Source organism: Chamaea fasciata, unplaced genomic scaffold (assembly GCF_029207755.1).
Source record: "Chamaea fasciata isolate MVZ Bird 193981 ecotype frontalis unplaced genomic scaffold, bChaFas1.0.hap1 SCAF_2, whole genome shotgun sequence".
NCBI lineage: Eukaryota > Metazoa > Chordata > Aves > Passeriformes > Sylviidae > Chamaea > Chamaea fasciata.
In genome coordinates this window covers 102,134,821-102,161,012 of record NW_027094087.1, presented here as the reverse complement: position 1 = coordinate 102,161,012, position 26,192 = coordinate 102,134,821, and the positions used below count along the sequence as shown (strand labels likewise).

Sequence of the window (26,192 nt, the reverse complement as noted above, 5' to 3'; positions counted from 1 at the left end):
CTTTTTCACGAAATATATGCTTAAACAGAACTCAAATATAAAAGCCGCATATGCACATCTACTCTCTTCAGTGTTGAGTTCAAAGGACTGAGAGTCTAGAACTGGGAAAACAGATTACTGAGGCACATTCCCAAGGTGATTTTAGGTAAGCAGCAAGAAAACAAGAGAAACTCTGCCTTGAATCCAAGCAAGTTGCTATCCTCTCAGCTATTGCCAAAATACCTGTTTTGCTGTTCATCTCCAACTTTTCTGCCACGGGCACAGACAGACAAGCAGTGCCGCAGGCTGGCTGAGAGTTCATTCAGTCTCCATCTCAGGAGGTGTTCAACATCCAGCTGGGCAAAGCCCTGAGAAGCCTTGTCTGACCTCAGAGCTGGCCCTGCTTTGAGCAAAAGACCAGAGCACAGAACCTCCTGAGATTGCTCCCAGACTGAATTATCCTATTATCTTATGCAGTTTATGCTGGTTTCTGAGGCATCTGGGTTTTGTTTTTCTGTAGCAAATTCATTACATGCCTTTCTCCTGCTGGCATCTTTCCCCCCCTCTGTCCAACATTTTACTTGGAATTATGACAACTGGCTACCCATTCAGCCAGTTTATCACCTTTTACTGGTCCCATCATTAGTAACAGCAATTCACACCACATTTCAACGTGGAATTTAACAGAGATCTGAATAAGATTAAGTGAAAGAGATTAACTGTAATGGCAGAGGACTAGACCCAGGAGGCCCCTCTATACCTCTATGTTGATTGCACTAGACTAAAAATAATATAAAGTCGTCTTCCATTAGCAAGGAACTTATACGTTGTTTCTCTCTTGCTTTTTCTCTCAGAAATGTAATTTATTTTCAAGCAAATTTTTACCAAACTCAGATGGAATAGCAAAAATTACCTTCAACCACAACAATCTCATGGCTATGCCAATCATTTTCCAAATGTCCCAAGAAAGGCACATGTCGCCTGTTCCACAAACAACACAGTTCACTTATGACCTAGGATCAAGTTCCTACACAGATTTTAACAACATGAATACTACTTTTATCACTTATTTTGTGTCTGTTACATTTGTGAAGCTGCATTCAAATGAGAGGATATATCCAGTATTGTTTAGACGGTTTCTTTTGGGCGTGTAGAAGCTGGCCAAGTCCTGGGACCACTATTCCAACTTGAGAATGTGAGACATGTTGCTCTCCTGTCTGAATCAGGTATACAAACCCACAAGTACCCAACTGAAAGAAACTCCACATGTGCCAATGTGTAGGCATTCAAAACTGCCCATGGCCAAGGTTGCTGTGGGACATGATGGCGTTTCAGACTCATGAAGGCAACAGGTAAAAATCCCCTATTATGTTTCTTTTCCCTATCCTACTTTTCCCTTACTTAATTTTTTAAGTGTTGTTCTTTCTAAATGTCTCTCAGAGCAAAGGGCTGTCTACACCTGAGCCATAGTAGATTAGGCTGATGAGAAATGGATACAAGCTCACGATGCCTTCATAGCACAACTGCATTTGCTTCTCTGCATTGTCCTATAAGAAACATTTTACTAGCACTTTTGCCTCTGAACAGACTTTGAGGCTTTTAAAATAACTCCAAATCAGATTATTCTATAACTTCATAAGCCTCTTCAGCTCAGTTTCTACTGCAATGCAGTGAGTTGCTTCCATTTCCACACATGTAGACCTAGTTACCATCACAGCCTTATTTCCTCATTACATGCTCACTGATGGAAAAGGGAGCAAGGAGCTGAAGTTGTAGAACAAGCCAAACAACCCCCTAAGGCTACAAAAACTGGGATGTGACCAGTATAACCTAGAGAAGAAAGATGTAAATGTCCTAAATGCTTCAGTCATCTCCAGAAAGGGATATCCAGGTGCTTAGCATTTACCAGCCAGGCTATGCTGGAGCTACATGGACACACAAGTGCTTGAGAAGAAACTCGGGCACCACAGCAGCTCAGTGTTGGACTTTTCTACTGAGGCACCAAGGGGCCTATTTGCAGTCCAGTCTGAGACAGTTGTCTTTGAAAAGTCTAGACATCATGAGAAATTACAGTTCTCTCACCTGTGAAATTTCTACAGCATATGTGCTACCTTTGGTTAAAGTTTGTGTTTTCCTACCTTCACAGTAGAAGCTAGAGTCTGCGCAATTATACTTAGAGTGTAAAGGGCTAACCTCCAACAAAGCAGTGAAGAAATAATTTTTAAAATAATTTCTTACTGTGGTAATTACAGACTGAGATTTTTCACAACTATTTCCAAAACTGTTCATTATATTTATTTAATTTCTGGACAGTTCCTTGAAATCCAGGGCAGTTTCTTATCTGGGAATATAAAAATGCCAAAGGCTTTTAACTGGAACACAACTATAGTTTTTTTACATTACATAATTCTTACATTTTCAAAAAAGGGTTTAAGATTTCCTTTGCTGATAATTAAAGCACATAAGTCTGTAATCTATCTGCAAGGTTCAGAATTGTTTTAATACATACCTTTAAATGGAGATGAAAGACCACAGCAAATAAGTAACATTAATTAACAAAAATTATGGAGATACTATTGGAAAATATTTTTCACTATGCACTTAGGTTAAACTGGACTTTGATACCAACTGCTAGATTTTTATTCTATAACAATTACATGTCTAACTATAGACTATTGTGAAAACAGGGAGGAGAAAAAAAAAAAGGGAGCCTTGTTATTTAAATATTGCCATAGTTGGACTCCAGACATTTTAAAGAAGAAAATGTACCAACTCCATCTGTTGTAATGGTGCAATGACATTCAAAATTTCAGACACCTACTTAAAATCTGTGCAAGTGATTTTTATTTTTTTCTCTACAAAATTTTTTATTAAGAAATATCCATAACAAAAAAAAAATCACCAAAAAATTCTTTAAATACTGTGATATTGAAAATTATAGGAAAACTTTAGTTTTTCAGTGGGGTAGTTTTGTTACGGCTGTTTCTTTGGTAAATCATTCTGCACTATTTAATGTTTTTTAGATGTCATTTTTATAAAGAAGGTTTTTGCGATAAATTGATGGGTAGCTTGTGCACAAATGTAATAGGAAACTAATATGCACATGTTCTGCACTTTTAAAAATGCTATTCATTGGGTACTATGAATAAAGGGCTTATAAATACATGCATATTTGATTCAAGAATTTTCATCAAAAACGATGTAATTTAAGTATTTTCACTTTTTATTTCCTTTCAGCCTTTCTGCAGAGAGGAACAAAAGGAGGAAAAATCAACCACTTAAGTAGAGTTAGACTTAAAGTTTTCAAAATCATGAGTTACTTTGTAAATTCTTCTCTTTATTGACAACACCTAAATATATACATTTTGAATTCAGCTTTTATGAAGCATTTTCCTATATTTTTTCTGGAGGGGCTTGTAGAAGGCAAGAAACACCTGGAAACACGCAAAAATTAAGCAGAAATTATTTATGCTAAAGGTTACTGTCTCCTTTCCAATTTACATTATTAGCTAAAAACTCACTTTTGCAATAGGTCCATAAACAAATCTTATTCACTTGTAGCATTCTCAACAAGAGCACTGTTGCAGCCAACAATGAGAAATGGATACAGCCTTGCCTGTCCAGGCTGATGCTGCCCCACCAGCTCTGCTGAGAAACCCAATGGGCTGAGCCGGTACAGCCACCTCTCTCTTGAGTGGAGAGAGGAACAGCTGCAACTATAACCCTGCTCAAACCCCCTGCCCTTGCTGCATCACCGGCAGAATGGAAAGGATAGTGCCTGGCCCTCCATGGTATTGCTGTAATTACATGTATTGCTGTTAATTACGTGATTAAGAGTCATCAGGCTGCACTTCAACCACGTCGATGGTTACACATTGCTAAAGAGGAAAAAAAAAAAGAAGTCTCCCAAAGTTGCACCAACTTAATTCAATTTGCAGCACAACAACTCCAGCTGATAGGTTTTATTTTATTTCTCCCTCATTAAAAGCAGAACTGGAATATTAAAGATAGTGCATGTGTGCATATCTACACATGTAAATTCAGCAATATCCCAATGGTACAAAACCTTGATTTATCTCCTCAACCCATAACTGGGCGACCTGTTTCAGATGTATGAAATTGAAGTGGCACATTTTGCTACTAAACTTACCTTATTTTCAAATGCAAATAAAATAACTAAGAAAATTCCTCTCATTAATTAAACAATTTCAAATAATCTGGTTATCACAGCAAAGTGGGAAGCTGTTGTTTTTCTGTCACTCTTCCTACAACAAGCAAGTCACTATATATTGCTAAGAACACATGAACAAGTAAGCATGCACTGGAAAAGGCAGAGGGATAATGGGAGGCAGTAAAGGAGAAGAAACAAGGTCAATAATATAAGTTTATTTGTGTAGCTTACAGCCTATTGTATATAGTAGGGAGTTGTACAAGAAAAAGCAATCTTGCTTACTACTTCAAACAACAACCTGTAACCTTTTGTTCACATTGCAATGCTGTCTCTAGGCTAAGGGAAAGTTGTATTGATCCAGTTAGCAACAAATTATTATTAACCTGATGCTGAACTTCTTTTGACCCATGACTCTATCTCCCTCCTAAATAACCACATTATTTTCTTTCAAAACAAACAAACAAACAAACAAACAAACCAAAAACAACCAAAGCACAACAAACCAAGAAAATTCCTATACAGAAAACATAATAAACTTGAGAAACTACAATGATATATCAGAGCATTCATCTCTTGTGCCCCAAAAGTTCAAGACAATTTTAACTGCGCTGTTTCCTACCTACAGAAATAGACCACATTGAACACCTGCTTGCACATCAGATTAGCAACAGCTCAGTTTGCCTCAGCTTAATAAAAACATTAAAACTCTCTGTTGGTTTCTTTTACAATACTGAGGAAGAAAAATAGAATGCAAGAGCAACAACTTGTCTAGAAACCAACATAACACTGAAAACAATTTCTAGGATGGGAAAAAAACCCGAAGCAGCATAAAATATTTTCTATGAGGATTCAGAAACACCAGAAGGGGATACAAGAGATGTTTAGTTCACAGAGACAACACTAATTAGTTTTTGTTTTTCTATAGTATCAGCTATCACATTAGTTATGCTCAGTGGACACAAGCAAACCCTGTTCACTTTTCAAGGCTGCAACTGAAATGCACCCTTGACCAGACAGTTTTTGATTGCAATGACATGTCAGCAATACAAACAAAACTGTTGAAACCAGTGACTTTATGCAAGTTTAGTATCCTGACAGTCAGAAAAATGTTAGACTGCCACAATCTTGTGATCACTTTAGAATCTAACAATTTGAATCTGCTGGCATTTTACAGAATAGCTTTTAGCGAATAAACAACAACCAGGCACTTCGACATTACCATGGTAATTTTTTTAACATCATCCACTTTGTTTACAGCACAAAAAATAATACAATTTCTGCTGTGGTAATTTAATTCAGCAGTGTAGTTTTTGATCAAAGATTTTTCTTTTCTGTAAAGCCATACATAAAAGCAGCAGAAGGAGCTGAAGTCAGCATAATTGTAAAAGCTGTTTTTCTGCAGAAAAGCTTCACAGTAAAAAGGTTATCAACCTGCTCACGTCAGGGGCTGCAAAATTCAAAAGGAAAGAGGCCTGGAATTGTAAGGGGAATTCATAATTAACTGGTGGGATGCATTTTAGTCCAAAATTATTTAACATTTTTATCAGTGGAGTCAAAAAAGAATGAAAACATCACTTAAAATAAAGGTAACACAGAATCAAAGACCAGTGAATGACACAAAACCTGACTGCTGAGTGAGCAGCATGGCTTTTACTCCTGCAAATTCAGTAAAAGGAAAAAGAAAATAGAAGGAAAAAAAGAAGAAATTATACGTGCATGCTTTCTATTTCACAGAATACGCACATTAAAAATATAATTTCAGGACAAGGAGACCCCACACCCAACCTCAGATTCCTAGAGCTTCAATACTCCTTTGTTATTGACTTGGCAATCATGGGGACCCAGTTTGAGGGTCCAGAGCTTTTACTCTCACATACATCATACTTAGGGTTGCTTCAGAGACATGGATTATTCAGCAAGCATACCCAAGAAGTCACATGTTTCAACATGACCAATCATATACACTGTTATTTAATTTAAGAACAAAGAATGCAAGATAAAAACTTTTAGATTGGGAATATTAGTCTTGCAGAGGAGTGATTAGAAATAATATCATTACAGAAGAAATAAAACTAAAACCAATTAACAAACATACTCTCATTCCAAGGCTATGCTTAAAAGCCATATTCAGTCCTTTAAGCATTTAAATAGAGAAGCAGTGAACAGGAAAGGTTATGTAACCTTTCCATGCAGCTCCTGGAAATTTATGTGCTCTGCTGGCATATATACTTTAGGAAGGATGCTTAAGATAGTTTAGAATTAGATATGCAGATTTGAAAGAATTATGAGAAGGAGGAAAGGATGTGAAAACACAATCTCTGAAGAAAAACCTAAGATGCTCATTCTACCTCTTGCAAGCAAGAGGAGTCTGCAAAATTATTCAATTATAACCTGTAAGATCCTATATTGAGGGATAAATTTGGTTACAAAAGATGTTTAAATCCAGAGGATAAGGGTACATTTATAACTATGGTGGGATATTGAAGCCAGGTAAACACAGGCTAATAGGTGAATACTCTTAACAACAAGAGCAATCAGGGATTGGAGCTCTTTAACAAGCCTGGTGGAGTGTTCTTTAGCACTGGGACCTTATGCAAACAATTGAGGCAATACAGGTTCAAATTCAACTAAAGCCAAGAGGTGGAAGCAACTCTTTACTTTAGGAAAATCTACTGGCTGGTGGTATACACAGCACAGAGTCACAGTATTCTCTCTTCTGATATTCCAGCATGATGGAAATACTGACTTCTGAAAAAAACCAAACCAAACCAAACAAAAACCTCCTGCTCTTTCACTACTATCAGAGCAGTTCCTTTGCACTCAACTCATGTGTATCTGGAGGCTTGATTTACAAATAATATGAAATCTTTGAGAAAAACTAGGTAGCTGCTGACTGTAAAAAAATGTAATAGGACAGCCATTTTTTAGTGATCTTTAAGATGCAATTTGAGCATAAAGTATGTTTTCATAGTCTGATTTGTTATCTATAGCTTAATGAAATTTTACTGCAAACAGATTCAAGTTCCTTGTGTGCTATCTGTACTCCACCATTCTTTGCTCACTGCACTGTTTATTTAAGATTGGAAGAAAAGTTCAGCCCAATTTCTTACCAAACCTTTGACTCTGCTATGTGGCAAAAGATGTATGCATCAGAATACTTGGGTGTCATCACCACTAAACAGAAACTCTGGTACTGATGCCAAAAGTTATAGCTTTCATATTTTTTAGATTCTGTACTGCCTTAGTGTGTGACTCTGAACTTCAAATAAAGTGTTAGAAAGTTCTCTTCACAGTTTAGTTAGACAAAACAATCCTTTTCCAGCTTGAGAACCAAGGACACCATTGCAGCTTCAGGCCCAAAAAGTATAAACAACAGTGAATTGAGGAGAACAGTCTGGGAGGATGGAACTTCATAACCTGAAGCTGTAATTGGACAGTTGACTCTAATATATATATATATAAATGGACCAAAATTTATGAAAGTGTGAAAATTTGTGCCTTGTTGTCCCATCATGGGTGTAGCCACAGACAGGTTCTTGTACTGCCCAAGGAGTATCCTTTGAAGGCCTTTTTAATAAATACCTACTTTATTCCTTTAACTCTGTCTAGCCTCTGTTCCATATCAGCCTCTCTAGGCATCAGTACTGCATGATAGCAGCCAGCTTCCAGAGACAGCATCAGCAATATTCAGCTGCAGAGGGCTGTAAATGCTTAGTAAAGGGCTCCTTTCCATTTCCCCTGGGACAAATCAATAGTCCAAGAGTCCTTTTTCTGTTTACTTCATGAATTTTGCTCCATAGCCAGTTAGCAGATCAATACTGATTTGTATTCTAAAGAATGAATAACCTTTTTTTTATAAAGGAATAAGCTCCAACTAAACTTTCAAACAGATTCTGAAGATTTAATGGCATTATAGAGAGAGATCCTTTAATGGTAATGATGGACAAGAAGGATTAGCTGATACTGATGGAATTTGGGGTGGTAACATTTTAAGTGTTTTGTGGATGGATATCCAAAATAAATGAACAATGCTTGTTGTCAATTCTATGCTTGCTGTTGCTCATTAACTTCCAAACCAGAGCCTTGAGAATCTTCCAGTTCCTGTGTACATAATTTATTTTTTTTACAGAATTTGGAAACTAGACTTATTGTGTGATAGAGGGAAAAAAAGAGAAAAAAAAAAGATGGTACCTTAAAGTAAAAGTTTTTGTCACTGCATAGTGTCAGGAATTTAACATATATTGAGAAAGAAATGTCACTGAGAGATGAGTGTTCTCTCGATACATGTCAAGTGCTATGGGGTGAATGTCTTATCACATCTAAAATATGTTGTGATATTCTAACTCCAGTTTTTGGGCACACTTAAAAACGAGCAAGTTACTGCAATTTTCCTTTTGCATCCTATCAGCAGACTTGCTACCTTCACATTTATACTTGCATTCCTGAGGGCTGTATGCTAAAAAAGTTATATGCATTAGAGCTCCTCTTACCTCAAAAGAAAAGCAAACGCCTCCCACAAGTTTTCCTGCCATTTTCAAGCCTTCCAAGTACCTGTAGTAAAGGGCTTGTCTGACAACACTTAGCATATTGCAGTGATAAGAGATGCTGGGAAGAAGGTTTCTAGCCAGTCAGGAAACTGGTGCTGCTTTCCTTTCCATCAGCAGCAAGTAAGTCAAGGCAGAGACACCACACTGCATTTCAAAAGTGCCATCTTCTAATAAAGGAAATAAAACAATGCTGTCCATCCCGCATCTTAACAGCAAAATCAAGAATTCTAAAATATTTCTTTGAGACCTAGTTATTGTCTGAAGAATAAATCAGTGCAACAGCAGCAGTCGAGAGAAGGTATGACCACTATAAAACCAGGACTTTCTATTATCACAAGCACAGAGCAATGACTTTTGTTAATGTTATCTTTACTCACATGGTACAAAGCAGTTTCTGGTCCAGGGGTGCCCATGACTTCTTGTCTCAATGACTCCATTTGTAAACTAGGCAACAGCGAGTAATGACTTGGACTACTACTCTTGTCTCCTTTCTTTTTGGACTTTTTCCCAGTATCCTTTTTGCTATTCCTTTGAAACATGTACTCTTCTTGACCTATCTTCTCATTGCTCATATAGCGAAGCAATGAATTTTCTGTTGAAAGAAAAGTAATGCAAAACATCATTTTGAACTGTTGCATGCATGTAAATCCTGCTTCCAGAGCATGCAATATTCTTGCTAAGATCTACTGTCAATTTTAAGTCTTCAGGACTATTTCATGAACAAAACCCATATGCTTCTTTGGTTTAGATATAATAAGAAAGCAAATTTTTGGAAGGGAAAATACATGACTCTTACAGTTTTCTGGTATATTTTAAATAAAGGGAACAAAATATAAAAGAAGTTGCACATCAATAAACCTTATCTTGGAGTTTTCAAAAAATGAGCAATAATGGACTTAGGATAATTTTTGGGATTTTGTTACTTTTTCACCAGGAGTCCTAATGAATATAAAGGTCAGTGGTACCATACATTTCAAAGCAATGTGCTCTGAACATTCATTGGAGATCATTCACTATATCATATATCTGTTCCTTGAATACTCTTCCAGCATGTATCAACTTGTAACTGAGACATCTTGACCCAGAAGCAATGTCTATCAATTTAGGAAACCTCAGCAGATTTCTATTTCACAAAACTGTCTGTCTTTCATTGCAGTAACGTGAACTTCTAGTATCCACAACCTCCTGTGGCAAGAGGTTCTTTAGCTTGAACATGAACTGCACCAGCTCATTTTCTTTTTATCCAGCACCCGACAGATAGTTGATCTCTTTGCTCTTGTTTCAGATCAAACACTGACAAACGTATTTCCTTACTTCATTCCACACAAGCTTTTATAAACCTTTATTATGTCCTGCTTAAGTTTCCCGAACTGATAGTGGCCAGCCTGCTTAACTGACTCCAGCTCAGAAGTTAATTCACACATCTGATTAATTTTTGTTGTCTCCTAAACCTTCTTGAATTCAACTGTATTTTTCTTAAGAGATTAAGAGACTGGAATTGCACACACACAGCATGAGCTACAACTGATATAGCAGCATAAGAATACTTCTAAATTTGGTCTTGTATTCTTTCCCTAACAATAAGTGCTTCCTTTTTTTATCCCTACTGAATATTTAGTTAATATTTTTACAGAAATAGCTATCATTACTGTAACATCTTGTTCCTGGCTGATAACAGCAATCACAGAGGTCACAATTTCATACATGTAGTTATGCATCCAAACCTCACAACCCAAAATTTTGAAGAACTTATCCTCTTTGATTTTGAAGTAAATCCCATTCTGCTCTAGAATGTTTTCCAACCATTTTCCTCAAACCTAAAATAAATTCTGCAAAAAATTAAGCATACATAATAAAGAAAATACCAAAACAGGTTCAAAAACATATATATAGCTAAGCAAGCAGCAAAAGTATGTTGAAATACATAGCTTAAAGCAAGATAAAACCCATAATGCCTTGTATAAGATGTGTGTTCAGATTACTTACCTCTCCTAGTATCTCTTTTTATTTTATTGGGGTCTTCATAATCTCCCACCCAGTTATATTCTACTGGCATAGAAATAGGCCTCAGCTTCCCTGGAAACAGAGAAAAAAATTGAGATCATGCACCGTAAGGCAGCATTAAATGAACATTTTTCAGAAGAAAGAACAAATTATGTGCTAAGCTGCTATTCTACAAGGTTGCTTATGAAAGAGGATCCAGCGTCGCCTCTGAACAAGAGGTTAAGACAGGAGTTCTGTTTTCTTTAACAGAAAAGAGGCAGCTAAGTATTTAATGGATTTTTTTTAAGTTTAGAAAAAAAATCCAGGCGCCCTACAAAATCATCACTGCAGTGACATCTGACACTGACAAACGCATTCAAATTACTTCAGTTTTCACTGAGCAGTATCTTTTTTTTATTCTGGAAGTGCCTGGCACACACTTGGGAGAACTGTTTTAAATCACATGTGAATTGTTGGTAACAGAAACTTGTGCATATCATTGAAGTACCTTCATACATAGCATATTGCTAGTGGGCTTACAAGATCCATTGGTGACCATGTAAGAAAGGAAGTAGAAAACCTCTACATGTAATTTCTTTTGCAGCATTTCATCCATAGAAAGCAAAGTACATTATCGTTCCTAAATTCACTTTGATTTCAGGCAGCAAAAAAGGAATAGCTGAAGACTATCCTATCTTTTAAATTTAGACTGGAAGATGATGAATTGATTTTTTAAAATGCTGTAAACTACGATTTCTGTTTAAGGATTGCACATATATAGTCAGAAATCAGTGAAATCAGAGTGCTATGGAACTTAGTCGGGCCACTTAGAGTGGTCTGAATTCTTTAGCAAGTTAAATAGTGTATTGAAACAAAGCATAGGAAAATAACGTATTGAAACAAAACAGAGAAGCATAGCACATGGCATATTATTTTGAAAACAAAATGTTTTCCCAACAAGATCAGCCCTTGCCCTTTTTTAAATCAACCTACCAGTCACAAACTCAAAAGGCGAGTAAATAATTTGATTTTAAAAGTAGCAAAGCTAAAAGTAAAAGCTTCAAAAGCCTTGTAAATTATTTTAGTAGAAAATCCATACATGAAAGTCTAACTCCACATTTTTGAGGTTAAATCCATGATAGGCTGAAAAAAAGAGACATGATTGCAATGAAAACGAATATTCAAACATGTCCGTCTCCTTGCTGAACTCCTGTGTCCATGGAAAACACCCTGCAGGCAGCATAACGGTAAAAGTTTTTATCATCTTTTTAAAAAAATTGACAAAAGTTGTATGTTCTGTACAGACCACAGGATCAGGTCACAAGTACATCAGTACTCAGGAAAATCACATATATTTAAAATATTCCACTTATCATTCATTTAACTATTTAGGGACACATATTTAAGTCTGACTGAAGCCAGTGAGATTTAGCGCACACAAAGTCATTTCCTGAGTGGGGATGTACTCAGCTCAAGTTTACTTGATTACAAACAGCTCTCAAGAGTTTCTTTTTCTAGAAATAAAACCCTATTTTCTTTGTGAGGCTGAACACACAGTACAGTAATAGGAACTGCACACTTAATAAAACAGGAAAGCTACAAAACTGATGGTTAAAATCTGATTGTTATGAAAAATAACAACAGATTTTCTGCAAAACCTTCAGCTGTTCAAGGTACCTGCTTTTGCATGTGGCATTAAAACTGCAATGAGCAAATTTGTTTCTTGCCTTAAACTCAAGTTTCATTTGCTTGTTACCTCTCCTAACAACCTTGTTTTTAATCCCAACAGATTCCCTAACCTCTTTTCCATGAGGAGGACACTCAGGAAGATTTTTATCTTGCATGTGAACAGAAGCTTTCCTGGCCAATTAGCAGCAACTATGGAAGAGCTCGAAGCCAGTAAGAGCATGAAAGAGAAACATCTTTGTTAACATTGTCAAAAAATGTCAAAAGATTCCAATACAGAAATTACAGAGGGCCTTATTAGCCTCTCATGAAGGAGGACTGGGAAAAATTTTGTAAAAAAACCTGACAGATCATTAAATTAATGGTAGGCACATGTTGAAAACAATTATTTCTCTAGGCCTGGGAACTCTCTTTGACCTTCTTTAATGGGTGACCATAAGCCAGAAGAGTGTTATAGTAATTTTCCAGATTTCTGTGAAACTCTGAGGTCATGCCTACCCACAAACCTTATGTTAACAAATGCCATGTGGGAATCTTTAGAATTTAATGCTGAAATGGTAATATTTTTAGAAAATATACTTGAAAATGGACTTGAAGATGTGAATTCATTAAATAAAAGTGATATCAAAAGTGAAAGACTGTAAAACAAATGTGTTAAATAATAACTGATTTTCAGTGGAGCCGTTGATCCATGCCTTTATGACCCTTTCTGCTAACAGAAAAAAAGGGCTAAAAAAGCTATCCTATAACAAAATAATGGATTCAGCACTCACTGAAGAAGAAACGTGTTCTTCTTCACTCTCGATCACCACTATTAAAATTTAATATCTGGAGCAGTGAGTACATCTCTGTTAATGGAACTGACTGCAGCCACCAATTGTAATATTTGAAATACTGGAGTAATAAAATTGATATATCCATTTTGCAAACTTAACAGTTATTTTGCATAGAATGGGCATGATTAGAAAACACTCGAAAACATATTGAAACCAAAAGGATACTGAAGATTTTTCAGCAAGATGGTGTACTTGTGTAGAAAGGGTACATTTTGTGAAAATGCAACCTTTCATGTTGTGCAAGCACATTGCTCCAGGTCCTGAGGATACTTTACACAGCTCAAGTTCAATTTATATCAAGGTTCTCAGGCTGGCTGGCTGGGGCTTGGCTGCATGATGTACTAAATCTATAATGATTCATAAATTACATCCATTTTCTTCACAAAGGGATACGATGACAGGATTGCTATAACAAGTCGAACATACAGCTTGTGCTCACTCTAAAAACTGAAGTAACGTAGCAGATAGGTTGAAAAAATATTCAAGTGTATGCTTAGTTAATACTATAGCAGTCAAAATACCTCTTTAAAACACGAGATTTCCTCTTCATTTGCTTCTATAGTGTAACAACTCTATGTCTGTACATTTTTATACTTGGCAACAGAAAACTAGTTTTCCCAGTCCAAAGCTGAAACAAGTTACCATACTAGCTAAAGGAAGAGTTCCAACACTTTTCAAGGGTAAAATAAGCTGGAGTACAAGTGTTTGAGTATCAAAACTCTTACCCAGAAATTGTTTCTGAATTCTCATCCTAAATAAGCCAAAAACCAAGATGTGGATGTAGCACAAACACACGTGTGCATTTATGTGCAAAATTCCTTCTTAAACAACCTACAATCTCAAATTAAGAGGAACAGCTATATGCAAAAAGCCACCACTTGCACTATAGGAAGTTACAGGAGGTTAATACACTATAACCAAGAAAAAGCACACTGTCATCAGTCATACATCAATTTTGGGACTAAAGAAAAATGAAAGAGTTTTAGAGAGCAGTGCAACATGAAGACAGCATGTCATCTCTTGGTAAATCTGAAGGGGTTTGATTGTTATTATACCCAGGAAAATTTTTCTGAAGTTGAATTCCAAAATTTATTCAAGTCTTGACCTTATAAAATTTCAATTCTGTATTTTTAGTAAAAAAATATGAGCTCCTGGTATATATTTTTTCAATAAAATGATACTGGAACATGGTCTGGGAAATTAGGCTGATAACAAAAACACATATTCAGAAAACTCATCAATTTTAAACTGGACTTACCTATCATAACAAGTATTTTTCTTTCCTATAACAGAATAAGCTCTTAGGCTGAAATTGCACTAAAGTAGTATTGAATTCTCAGCAAAATCAATGGCCACCAGAAATATTTCCATGGTTAAAAACAAAAGCAGATGCATGAAAATCCTAAAATCAACAAATGGTGATTATCTTTATGAGATCAATGCTGTACCATATGTCGGTGTGCTCTCCCTCCTTCCAGGACCACTTGTTCTTCCTTTCTCATACTCATAGCAGTACAAAACTGCATCTTCTTCAACCACATTAAAGCGTTTCCGATATTCTTGGTCCAGAAATGAGTTTGGAGATTCAGATCCTGTATGAACCGGTTTGCCCACTATGTGTCTGCCAACATCGTCACAGGGGAGATTTCCCTTTTCATCCCTGTAGTTAAAAAGAGACGTTTTTAATATATTGAGATAAGAGATTGATTTTTTATACTGTAAATATTTCAATAAACATGGGCCTATGTCAATATTTCATACACTGAGACAGATGAAATCCACCCCACATCAGGATCACACAGCATATATGCATATATATGCATTTATATGCCAGTTACCTCACACACTTCTGTTTGCTCAATTCTTTACTGATTTATCCACCTCATTGATTTCTCTTGAAAAGAATAACATGAATAAAATTGATGTGCAGCTACTCTTTCTATTTTTCTTGTTTTATCTGGAATCTACCTAGGACTTTGTAATTTAGGGCAGAGGAATAATGTTGGCCTTATATTTTTATACTTACATTTTTAAATACATCTGATACTTTAAAGACATGGCTACATGGCAAGCATCAGCAAACTCAACCTGGTTCCTTACACTTTATCCCGAATCAAGAAGAACCAGGCACAGAAGACATACAGACACCTGAGAGTTTTGCACAATCATTTCAGGTCTAGAAGTTGTATAGGTACATCCAACACAGTTTCACATTAACTGTGTAGCACCTGCTTATCAGCTGCTATGCCAGCTACCCCAGAGCTCATTTTGCACTTTGTGTCAAATCCCCAAGATCTTTTTGCTTTTCTGCAGCCCTGCCCCATTCTTTGAAAATGGAAACCAGTCAAAGACATCAAACAAGAGAGCAAGCTGTACTGGGTTTGGAGTCCTTTCCTGCAGTAGATGAACCAGGACTCATCTAGTAAATGTGCTGCTAGAACTACCTGGAGATGGCTGCAAACAACCTGATCAGACAGACATTTCTGGGCAGCAAATGCAGGTAGTCAAGAGAGAAGAAGGTATCCAAGAGGTAATCAAGAGACAAGCTGGGCCATATGCTCTTCTTGGAGAGCTTTAGCCCCTGTGAACTTCCATGTGAGTTTCAAGCTGGCCCAGCATGCTGACCCCTACTTCACCTGGCACCTTTAGACTCCATCTGAGGACCAAGCAAAGCCTCCTCATGGGGCCCAGGCAGCCATGAAGGAGGAGAAAAAGCCATCCTATCTCGGTGTGACAGTGCAGCATCACAGACCGCCACTGATCACCACACTTACTTTGGCAACCTGTTTTTCCAGAGCAGGGATGGTGTTGGGTTAGTGAGGGGGGCTGGTGGAGCCCCAACAGGGTTGTGGGCTCTCCTCCAGTCACAGAGAGACTTTCTGTGGTGACAGAGCTGGGGAGCCCAGCAGGTAACATGATGGAGACTGACAAAAACCAGCCAGATGCCAATTGACGCTGCAGCCACCATCAAGGGCTGGCCCAAGCAAGGCAGCAAAGCCTGACCTAGAGGGATCTTTACTGCAAGCATGGAGTTAAGCACAGAGCCATCAAGCAAACACCCTCTGTCACAGCCCTCTAGAAAGGAGGGCTCCAGTTCTCACCCCCAAAAGTACTTGATAAATATGAGCAAGCTTTAGCATATAACTAGCACGCCTAAGCAACCAGCACATGGAAAGTGTTGGTCCCTTTCTGTCATGCCATCCATGCAAGGTAAGTAAAACCCAAGGCTTTGGGTTTTACAACTCATGTCAAAATATCAAGTCTTTTTTTTCTATTCCAGCAGCAAAAGGAGGCTTGTTTCTTTGCCTTTATTCCTTTGGAATGGCAACAACAAACTGAAAAACAGACGTTGAGCAGTTTGATAATACGCAAAATACACGCAAGATTTAATATAGTTAATCATGGACAAAAAACCTCATGAAATGCCCAAACAAATTATTCAGAAACACTGCACCCTGTGTGACAGATGAAATCAAGAATTGTGCATTTGGATTAAGCTGATGACAAAATTCAAATGTACAAAGCTTAATCTCTCTACAAGATTACAGTTTGTACTAATATGTATTACAAGATTTAATCTGAATTGGTCCAAACTACTGCATTATCATCATGATTTAAGAGATATTATTAAAAGTAATCAAAATTCATTTGGAAGATCTCAATTTCTAGAGCAGAAGTCAAAAACTGGAGAATAGTAAATGTTCACCAAAAATACTTTAAAAATGAGGATATACTTCCTATAAAAGAAAAACTTGTGATGACACACATAATCAGAATTAGTACAAAGGTGCTAGTTCTTTTAAGATAGTAGAGTTTCAGGAGCACCAGGTCTTTATCATATGATTACTGCATACAAAGAGAAACACACCTAAGACTATGCCTTGGTTGGGTTTTTCTTCCCCCCGTCTTTTTTTTATGTTAATGGATTAGAATTAAATAATTGGTTCTTTTCTGTAAATTTTCTGAAAACCCTGTCCTTAAAATATTTATGTGAGCATAACAAAGAACTGTTATCAGGGAGATAAGATACATATTCGATTCCTGTGCACAAGTCAAGTGTCATGACTGAGAATGTTCTCGTCTAATTAAAAGAAAAAAAAATAGTAATAGTACACTGGAGTATGCATAAGTTCAACTGAGCTATACACGTCATATTTGAAATAATTATTTTTTTCTCTGAGAAACCAAAACCGAGCCAGGTACGTATGAGGCAAGGATAAGGAAGCAACACGGGACACAGCTTAAGGCTTCACAAAAGTCTTCTGACATCCTCATGAAGTGAAAATCACACTTCTGCCCTGGAAGGTTTTTCATATCTCTGAAGAATAAGAATTTATCATCTCATCTTCTCCTCCCCAGTAGGCAATTTAACTTGCCATATACTTCACTCTTGGACAAGCCCCTAGAAAGTCCCATCAGTATCAGGTCATACATCTTAACTGGCTAGAGGAGTTGCTGATAAGAAAGTGTAAGAAAAGCTCTGCTACAAGAAACTCAGGTACAAGAAAGAACATGCTGCCCCTATAACCTTTCCAAGAAAGGTAACTAAAAGAAAAGCAAGAAGTAATTTAAAAATATATTAACTGAACATATGATAACCTGTGTCTAAGATTATGGAAGCTTTTGGAATTCTGATTCCTCTTAAATACAATCCTAGACCTCTGGGTAGCCACTATTTGTAGACCATAATTCTCTCAGAGTTTCAAGAATGTAGTGTACATTATGGAATTATACAGAATCATTTGTGGTTGTGTAAAGGTAGGCTAATGGATCAGCAAGGAGGGTGTGCTGCCCTTCTGGCTCAGCAGGTCCAGAGACCTGGGAGTGATGAAAATGCCTGTTCCAGGTGGAAGGTCAGGGTAGCAGCTGTATTGACAGGGAACAGCATGGTCACTGCACAGTCCAGCAGAGTGGCCACACTAAGACACAAACCTGAAATTTAATCTAATGCTATCTAATCAAATATATCTGAAAAAGTAAATGCTATGGCAGAACTAAAGAGTGATGTTGTTGAAGTTGAAAAGTTTCTTGCATTTAACTCAGACCTCCTTGCTGCATCATGATTATTGGGGTCAAATATGAGCTCCTTTCCTAGTTACAGATTCAGGGTTTCAGGCAACTTTTCCTCTTCTGAGTGAGGATGAGACTGTTGCAGTCAACTGATTACCCCATATTTGAGAAAACAATGTATTGAACCTTCTTTTCTAAAGGCTACTGGCCAATTTGCAGACAAGATACTGATTCAAAACATTGTGTGTTTGATTCAACACATCTACCCTCAATAACTAGTTTACCTGCAAAATACAGTATTATTACAGGATTATCTGCAAGGCAGACTAATAAAGGTATGAACAGAATGGTCAGTTACTTCACAAACAATTTTTTTTACCACATTGTACTATGAAATGATCTTTTTTACCTTGGAACATAAGGTTCTGTTGGAGGAGGAGGTATGTAGAGATCCTGAAGGGCAGAGCTGTCTCTTTTTGTAGGTGTACTGATAGTGCTGGATGGAGTAGCAACACTGCTTGTAGGGCTTCTAGGAATAAGAGGCTGGTTCAAAAGAGAGAGAGAAATAATCAGAATTATCCTTACATATTATACATTTTTATTTGTAAAAGCCAAAACCAGAATATAGTTCAGAAAGCTAAAGAAATAGCAGCCCTACCATTTTGTGTGCTTTTAAACTGACCAAAAAACCACTCATGCTAAGAAGACAAATCTACAAATGGACATTTATTGTGCTTATAAAATTGACTCCTCTGATTATACCTTTTTCCCTTTAGCACAGCAAGTTTATTGCCAATGCCCATAAAATTATCAATCATTTGAGCAACTGGTGAAATCTAAATTAGTAAATAATATACAAAATCCAGTTAATTCCTTAATTAAACTAACATTGTAAAAAAAGGCCACTGTTTACAGCAAAAGGTGCATAAGTAGGCATTAAATTGAATGTCAAGTCCTCCCATCTGCTCTACAGCTTAAGAATTAACTGTAAAAGCTTCAGTTTATGCCTGCAGATGCTGTTAAATCAGGTACCGCATCCTCAGAGCACACACACGCTATGACAGAATCAACTGGAGATTATTATTATTCTTCATTCCCCTGGGCACACTCCTCACAAAACAACATTTATTCACAAGTAAATAAACTGTACCATCCTTGCAAAATAATCATGCATTCTAGCTATCATTCCAGTCCAGATAGAATTTTTTCACAAGATTTTCTAAGTCTCTATGCAGATGCAGAAAGATCAAATGGGAAGAAAATTTTGATTGTTTTAGTCTACTTAATAACATGCCTGTCTAAAAACAAAAGCCTTGTGTGGCTTGGTTTGTGTGATAGCTAAATTCAGGCAAAAGAAAAAGAAAGAGTAGAACAGCAAGTACAAGAGTTATCTTCATACACTCTAAAAAGAATCAAATATTAAAATACACTGAGTTTTGCTTTGCAAGAGATTTTTTCTCCTCCATCTTTTTGGAATTTTACTCCTTGAAGAAAGAAGTGCTAGGATTGAAGAGAGTTCACTACACCTACAATTTCTGACCTTAGTAACTACTTGAAGACACAAACATTTCACATTGTATTGATGGCAGAGAAGCTCTAAATGTGGACTGAATGGGTGCATAAGAAAGATCTTTCTCCGAGCACTATTACCGGCACTTTATGACAGACCAAAAGGGTAGTAGTCCTATGCAGAATAATCATTTCTCATTTTCTAGATATTAATCTTGACACTGCAGCAGAAAACCCAGAAAGTTTAAAGCAGGAACATCGCCAGAATGTCGGCCTTTTGTCAGCTCCTGATAAGCGATACGAATCTATGCCTATCAAGGCAAGGCCCCACCACTGTGTTACTTTTTTACAATCTGTATATAGAAACAATGAATATCACTTAAGAAACCTCATCCTTTAGCCAGTTACTGCCTCATTTTAGGAACGGAGCTGTGTCAGGTGCTATGTAGCTCTATAATAATAAAATGTATGCTTAAAATTTGCTCGTTAAAACTTTGCAAGTCCACCTTTAGAGCAACAGCTATAAACTGACACAAGTTTTCTGGTTTTGAATGTTCAAATTCTGTCTCCTATAAACAGTTATACTGTTTAACTCTCTCATTGCTCATTAGAGTTAATGTGAGTATTCTAGAGACAAGCCAAAGAAAGAATGCCAGTATTTACAGGAAGAAAGGGAGAAAGGGAGAAAGACACACACAAAAAACCCAGACAGGTAAAAGACTTTACAACCACCAAAAACAGGACAAGTCTGCAAAAATAAGAATAAAATTGGTGGAAAAAACAGGTAAAAAAACTCCCAAAACAACCCCAAACAATAAAAAAACACCCTAAACATCCCCCCTCCCTTTCAGGGAAACAAAAATCCTATCCTTTAAATTTTCATCTGTGACACTGTAGCCATAGTATTTTTTTTCTAGTATTTTTAAACCACTCACTAATACAACAGTGCTTGTCACCTTTCTGATACCTTGCACTTCTATAACAAGAAGACTTTGTGGCTTGCTGAGTAGCCTGTTGAATTAATTTTCATTGTAAGCCAAGAGGATTTTGTGACCTAGATCCTGTTTATGCTTGTTAAGCCCAAGCTGTTTGCTCATGGCTCATACCAGCAGAAGCACTGAGAGGAAGACAAACTATATAGATGGGTTTGCTCTTCCCCATTTATAGGAAGAAGACAAGTCTTTACCTGCATGAAAAAAGGAGGTAAGAGCAAAGGGGAACTTAGAGACTGGAATGCTGGCAGCCAATATAAGCTTATGGTTTATGTTAGATAGGGAAAATCATGCTCGAGCATAAGAGTGTTCTGGACTTACAAGAGTTTGATGTGTCTCTGATGATCCTGACAAGCTGCTGGAGTGCTAGAGGACACAGGGAAAGAATTTCCCTTGTGCTACAGCCTAGAATACCTGGCTGCAAATATTCAGATTCTAATGATATTGCCCTAATTTCTGAAGACTGAAAAATCTGTTGGTATAACACAGCCCTGACATACAAGTCAGTTTGTCCTCCAGGCAATTTGCTGGTTGATCCTGGAAATCAGTTTGGGTTTATGCATCTTTGACAAATGTGTATTTTGGTTTATCTTTTAGCACAGAAAGGTGATTAAAACAGTGAGTACAAATAGGAGGAAACAGTATTCAGTCTAACACAGAAAGCCACAAGCTGTCCAATTTACTGAAGGCAACTGGTTCCCTGTCAGACACTTCCAGAGGTGAAGACAGTGGAACTGTGGCCACTCTGAACGACTGTGGGCAAAGTGAATTCACCTTCCCAGGGCACCTGGAGCTCCCAAGGGAACAGAAATCATAATCCAGTCCAATCCAGGTGGAGGTACAATCCTGTAGGATTGCCCCAAAACATACCAGGATGTCTGATATATTTTCCATATTTCTTTTGCATTGCCAAACTCAACTCTCTGTTTATTTCCACAGAAACAGAGAAGTCGTCCAGCCAGAAAAAAGGGAAATCCTAATTTAAAAATAGGTCACCCCTTAAAAAAAAAAAACCCAAACAAACCAGTATTTATCACGACTACACCAGTAACGCAGTAACTTACTAAGAATTTTTACACAGTAAAAACATTTAAATGGTCTCTCCTGGTAGCAGCTCAACAAACTGAGACCCTTGCTGTAACTACCACCTTGTACTGTACAAGTTCAGCTTTCATTTTTATATACAGAACGCAAAAGTCTTCAGACCCCTCTGGTTGAAAAGAAAGCCTTCAGAACACGGCCTGGAGGTATGGTACATCTACACAGCATTTTGCATTGAAATTCAGACACCTCAACTGTTCAAGTCAATCTGGTCATGCACTAGTAACCAGCTCATGTAGGTCCCTATTTCAATGGCAGCCATCCTGCGGGCCACATGCAGGCACACTGGACACAAAACCACATCCAACTCCAGTCAACTGGATGCCTTGGAGATCAGTGGTATCACTGATTTAATTCTCCCCCAAGTAGAGATTCTCTTGCTGCAGTTCCTTTTGAAAAGCAGGCTGGCCAGGGCAAGTAAGATTGCTGAAACAGCAATAAAACTAAAATATTTTCAGGTCTAAAGAGTTGAATACTTGGCCCATGGGAAAAACCTGACAGAGAAAGTTTGGAAGTTACATATTAAAATTGGAACAACCTAAAAAATTGTCCCACAAATGACCCTGCATCAATCTTAATCCACACTGACAGACACAAAATCTGTAATTCAATATATTTTGGAGTACTATTTCTCAAACATTTTGAATGCACCACCCTCCCTCAGGTTCATTAGTCTTTACAGAGCCTTCCCTAAACTGTTGCTTGGCTGCAGAACAGGGAACCATCATCACTCACAGCAGCTTGGTTTCTCTAACACCAGGAACAGGGAAATCCCTGTAAGTACTGACTGACAGCACACAAGTCCCCTCTCTGCAGTAACTGTTCTGGCCCTGGTTGGCTCTGCCCTGTGGTCCCCACCTCCCTCTTCCTAAAAGGACCCATCACTGCCTTTTGCACTCCCAGTCCTGAAGAAACTGAGAAGGTGTCCCAGACAGTCAGCAGATTCTTTTTGATTCTTCTATCTAAACAATGAATGTAATCAATATTTAATATATATTCTCTAAAATTCTTTTAAATGTTTTTCAGAACTCTTTGAACCCCTCATTAACTCCCTTGGAAGCTGCAATATAAGTTTGAGAAACATTGCTCCAGAAAAAGACATTCAGTTTTTCAAAATATAGGCAAAACTAAAAAAATCTTAAATTACATTATCTTTATACAGGATTTGCATCAATAAGCAGATTTTACTGCCAATATATTTTTCATATTGGATTAAAGTTACAACAACATTGAACAAAATGTTTTCAATAAAATAAACTTTTTGTAAGAACAATCATGACATGAAACAATGAGATACTGTAATTCAGAGTTCATTTTAACAGTGCTATAAAGAATGCCCAGTTCCCAACCAGTTAAAAGACAGCTAAGTAATTTAAAAGCAAACAAGTTAGTATTTTATTCAAATTTAATAATCAAAAAGCGTAAGATCATTAGTTCTAGTAATAAGAGATGAAAACAGTATATAGCACAGTGTCTAGATGAATTAAGAAGGCAATATAATCAAGTAAAAAAATATACTGAATAAAAATAATAAAAAGTAGCATTTTCTTTCAAACAAAGGACTTGTCATTGTTGCCATTGCTTCTCAGGAAAACGAAAAGCTGAATATGTAACAGTGGAAATATGATGCACATCTAATCCAAAACAAACTCTGTTAAAAAAACTACAGATACTGAGCTGCTGGTGCTTTTAAAACAGTACAATTTAATCAAATACAAAACAGTACAGCAAACTATAAAGATATACAAAAGGTGACATTTAAAAAGGTTTGATGAAGGAGGGGTCAGAAGGGTTTTTTTCCAAGTCAAGACACCAGATGTGGCTGGCAGCTGGACCTGCCCCTGCCCCACTGACACGAGAAAGAGCCTTCTCATTGACACCAGCAGGTGCATTCCAAGTTAACTGAAGCATGGCACATGTTGCTCTAGCACTCCTTTTCTGTATTGAAAAAAAACTGGATGAAGAGTCTTCCAAACTGTAATAAAGTCCATTTTCTTTTGAGTAATTAAGAAAGCATTTTCCAGAAGGCAAACAAGGACTTCGCAGCTAGGTTCTTTCTAGTGTGCTGACAGCGACTTACACAAAATTTCACATGCTCTGAGAGTCTTCTCTATTGAATTTTCCACCCTTATTCAAACAGCACCTGAAGGGGCCTTCCTTTGAAACCTCCACAAAATAACACAAAGTGGAAAGGAGAAATAAAACAGACAATCTAGAGTAGAGGAAATTTATTTTGGTTAGTTTTTGAACCAGACACAAATTTGGAGAGTTCAAAGATAAAGCACCTCTATGTAAAACAAGGAAAAAAAAATAAAATTAAAAGTTAAAGTTAATTGGTTTGTTCACCATATTCAGTAGCAGTCAGAAATACAAATATTGGAAACTCCAATATCATTCTGGGTTCTCACACAATGGATCAGACTATCAAAAAAGCAACTGAAAGGCAAATTTAGTAAGGTTTGTCTTGCAGTCATAACATTTTAATATTTATGGTACAATATCATATTAATAAATACTTTCAGTTTTTCAAAAGGCAACCACTGTTAAAAATTCCCCAAGGCCACAGCTGCCTAATTCAACTGTTGCAAAAGCAATAATGAAAAACACAGGCTGAAAAATCCCTTGACTTCACAAATTTGGACATGATTCTAAAATGCATCATGGGAGAACCTTGATTATCAGTAAGAGGCTGGATACTGATGGATATTAAAACAGACAATCAACATACTGAAAACACAAAAAAACCCAAAAAACCCAACCAACCAAACAGCACTTTCTTTAATCAGGACACAAGAGGAAAAAAAGAGGAGTTTTTTTATTTCTGTACTGATTGACCTTAGAACTGGAATTAATGCACTTGTAAATACAAACTCATTATGCAATAGTGCACAGTATAGCCAAAGGCTCATTGTATTCTACTGTACATCAAGCCATTCAATTTCAGTTTCAGGACTCTTACACCACATGCATAATTCTTCTTCTTCTTTCTTTCTCTCCCCTAACCTTTCATATTTATTTAGGATAAGAATATTTATGAAAAGAATAAATGCAAGTGTTTCCTGCTAAAAAGGAAAAAAAAAACCCTCACAAAGAATTAATCAATAATTACATAGCTGGCATTTAATTCCTAATTCATGGCAAGACTGCAATGCGAAGGCAGAGCTGTTCAAAGGAAACAGCTGAAAATTCTAAGCAGCATTTATGCCAGTTAAAAAACAGTTAATATCTGAATGATCTAAAACCATTTTCCACACTTGGAGACTGTAAATGTTGGCTAGCATATGGCTAATCTAGTTCACCAACAGTGGGCTGAAAGCTCTGAAACACTTCACTATCAGTTTATAATTTAACTCCTAGGACACCCTGTCACCCACACACAAACCAGCTGCATACACTGGTGGTACCTGCACACTGCACTGCCTGAGCTGGGACACTCATGGAGCACGTTCTCAGCTCACAGGCATATTTATGATCTCTCCATTAAGTCTAGTTTGTCATGCATCTGCAAATAGCAAACTCCACATTCTTAAAAACAATTATGGACTGAACAAACTGAATGTAATTTACCAATAATGCCTCCACTTTATTCACTTTAGCTAAAATTGAGTTTCGAAGGTTCTCAATTTAGACAACACAATGTAAATTTTAATATAAATGAGCCTCCTAATTTAATACACTGAAATATTTACCTTCTACACCTATTGCATCAGCTGTTGAAGATACTGATTGGTGGGATGCATACAAAAACTCAGGTCTGATTTTGCGTCATCCTCCTTACATTAGGGGCAACCTCCACCTTCCCACCTCACTCATCACAATATGATTAGGTTGTGACACTGCATTTTCCTGTGTTCACTGTTTGCAGAAACAAAAAGACCTCAGCAGTCTTTCTGCTGATCCTATTTTCCATTTTGTCAGAATTTCATCCCCATATCTCACTCTATAATCTTTTGAATATTTTGCACTTTACCAGAATTATTGCTGAGTCACAATTTCCTTATATCTTGTGTTTGCTGAATAATACACATCGTTTAATTAACTTAACTCTGGGATGACAGCACATTCGTAACGTTCTCAAATATTTCAAGACATCCTGATATGGGAAAATAAGTGACCATAACCTACTCTGCTTGCAAAGTTGATGTTAAGTACTGCATTCCTTTATGCATTTTTGGTATTTGCTATAATTTTCCTCCCTCTCCTCCCCCATTTCATCCCAAGCTTTATTAAAGAATAGCCCCTTTATGTCACTCAGGAACATAAGAAATTTCAGACCAGCCAAAGTGTCAAATTGCAATTGTTACAGTTTTCCTGAAGATTTTTTTTCAGACAGTAACTTAAATAGACATAATTTGTTCATATTTTTACAGCTATAAAA

The 26,192-nt window shown here is 36.9% G+C and overlaps 1 protein-coding gene across 5 annotated transcripts in view; it reads right to left on the bottom strand.

Annotated features, from left to right (window-relative positions):
* The window catches only part of CNKSR2 (connector enhancer of kinase suppressor of Ras 2), a 205,389-nt gene that overhangs the window by 66,187 nt on the left and 113,010 nt on the right, over window positions 1-26,192 (bottom strand). For all 5 annotated transcript variants that reach the window (XM_066176932.1, XM_066176933.1, XM_066176934.1 and 2 more), the window contains 4 exons: window positions 18,622-18,755; window positions 14,651-14,862; window positions 10,684-10,773; window positions 9,075-9,289 (listed from right to left, as the gene is read on the bottom strand). In XM_066176932.1, the coding sequence (XP_066033029.1) occupies window positions 9,075-9,289; window positions 10,684-10,773; window positions 14,651-14,862; window positions 18,622-18,755 (651 nt within the window). The remainder of the gene's footprint in view (window positions 1-9,074; window positions 9,290-10,683; window positions 10,774-14,650; window positions 14,863-18,621; window positions 18,756-26,192) is intronic.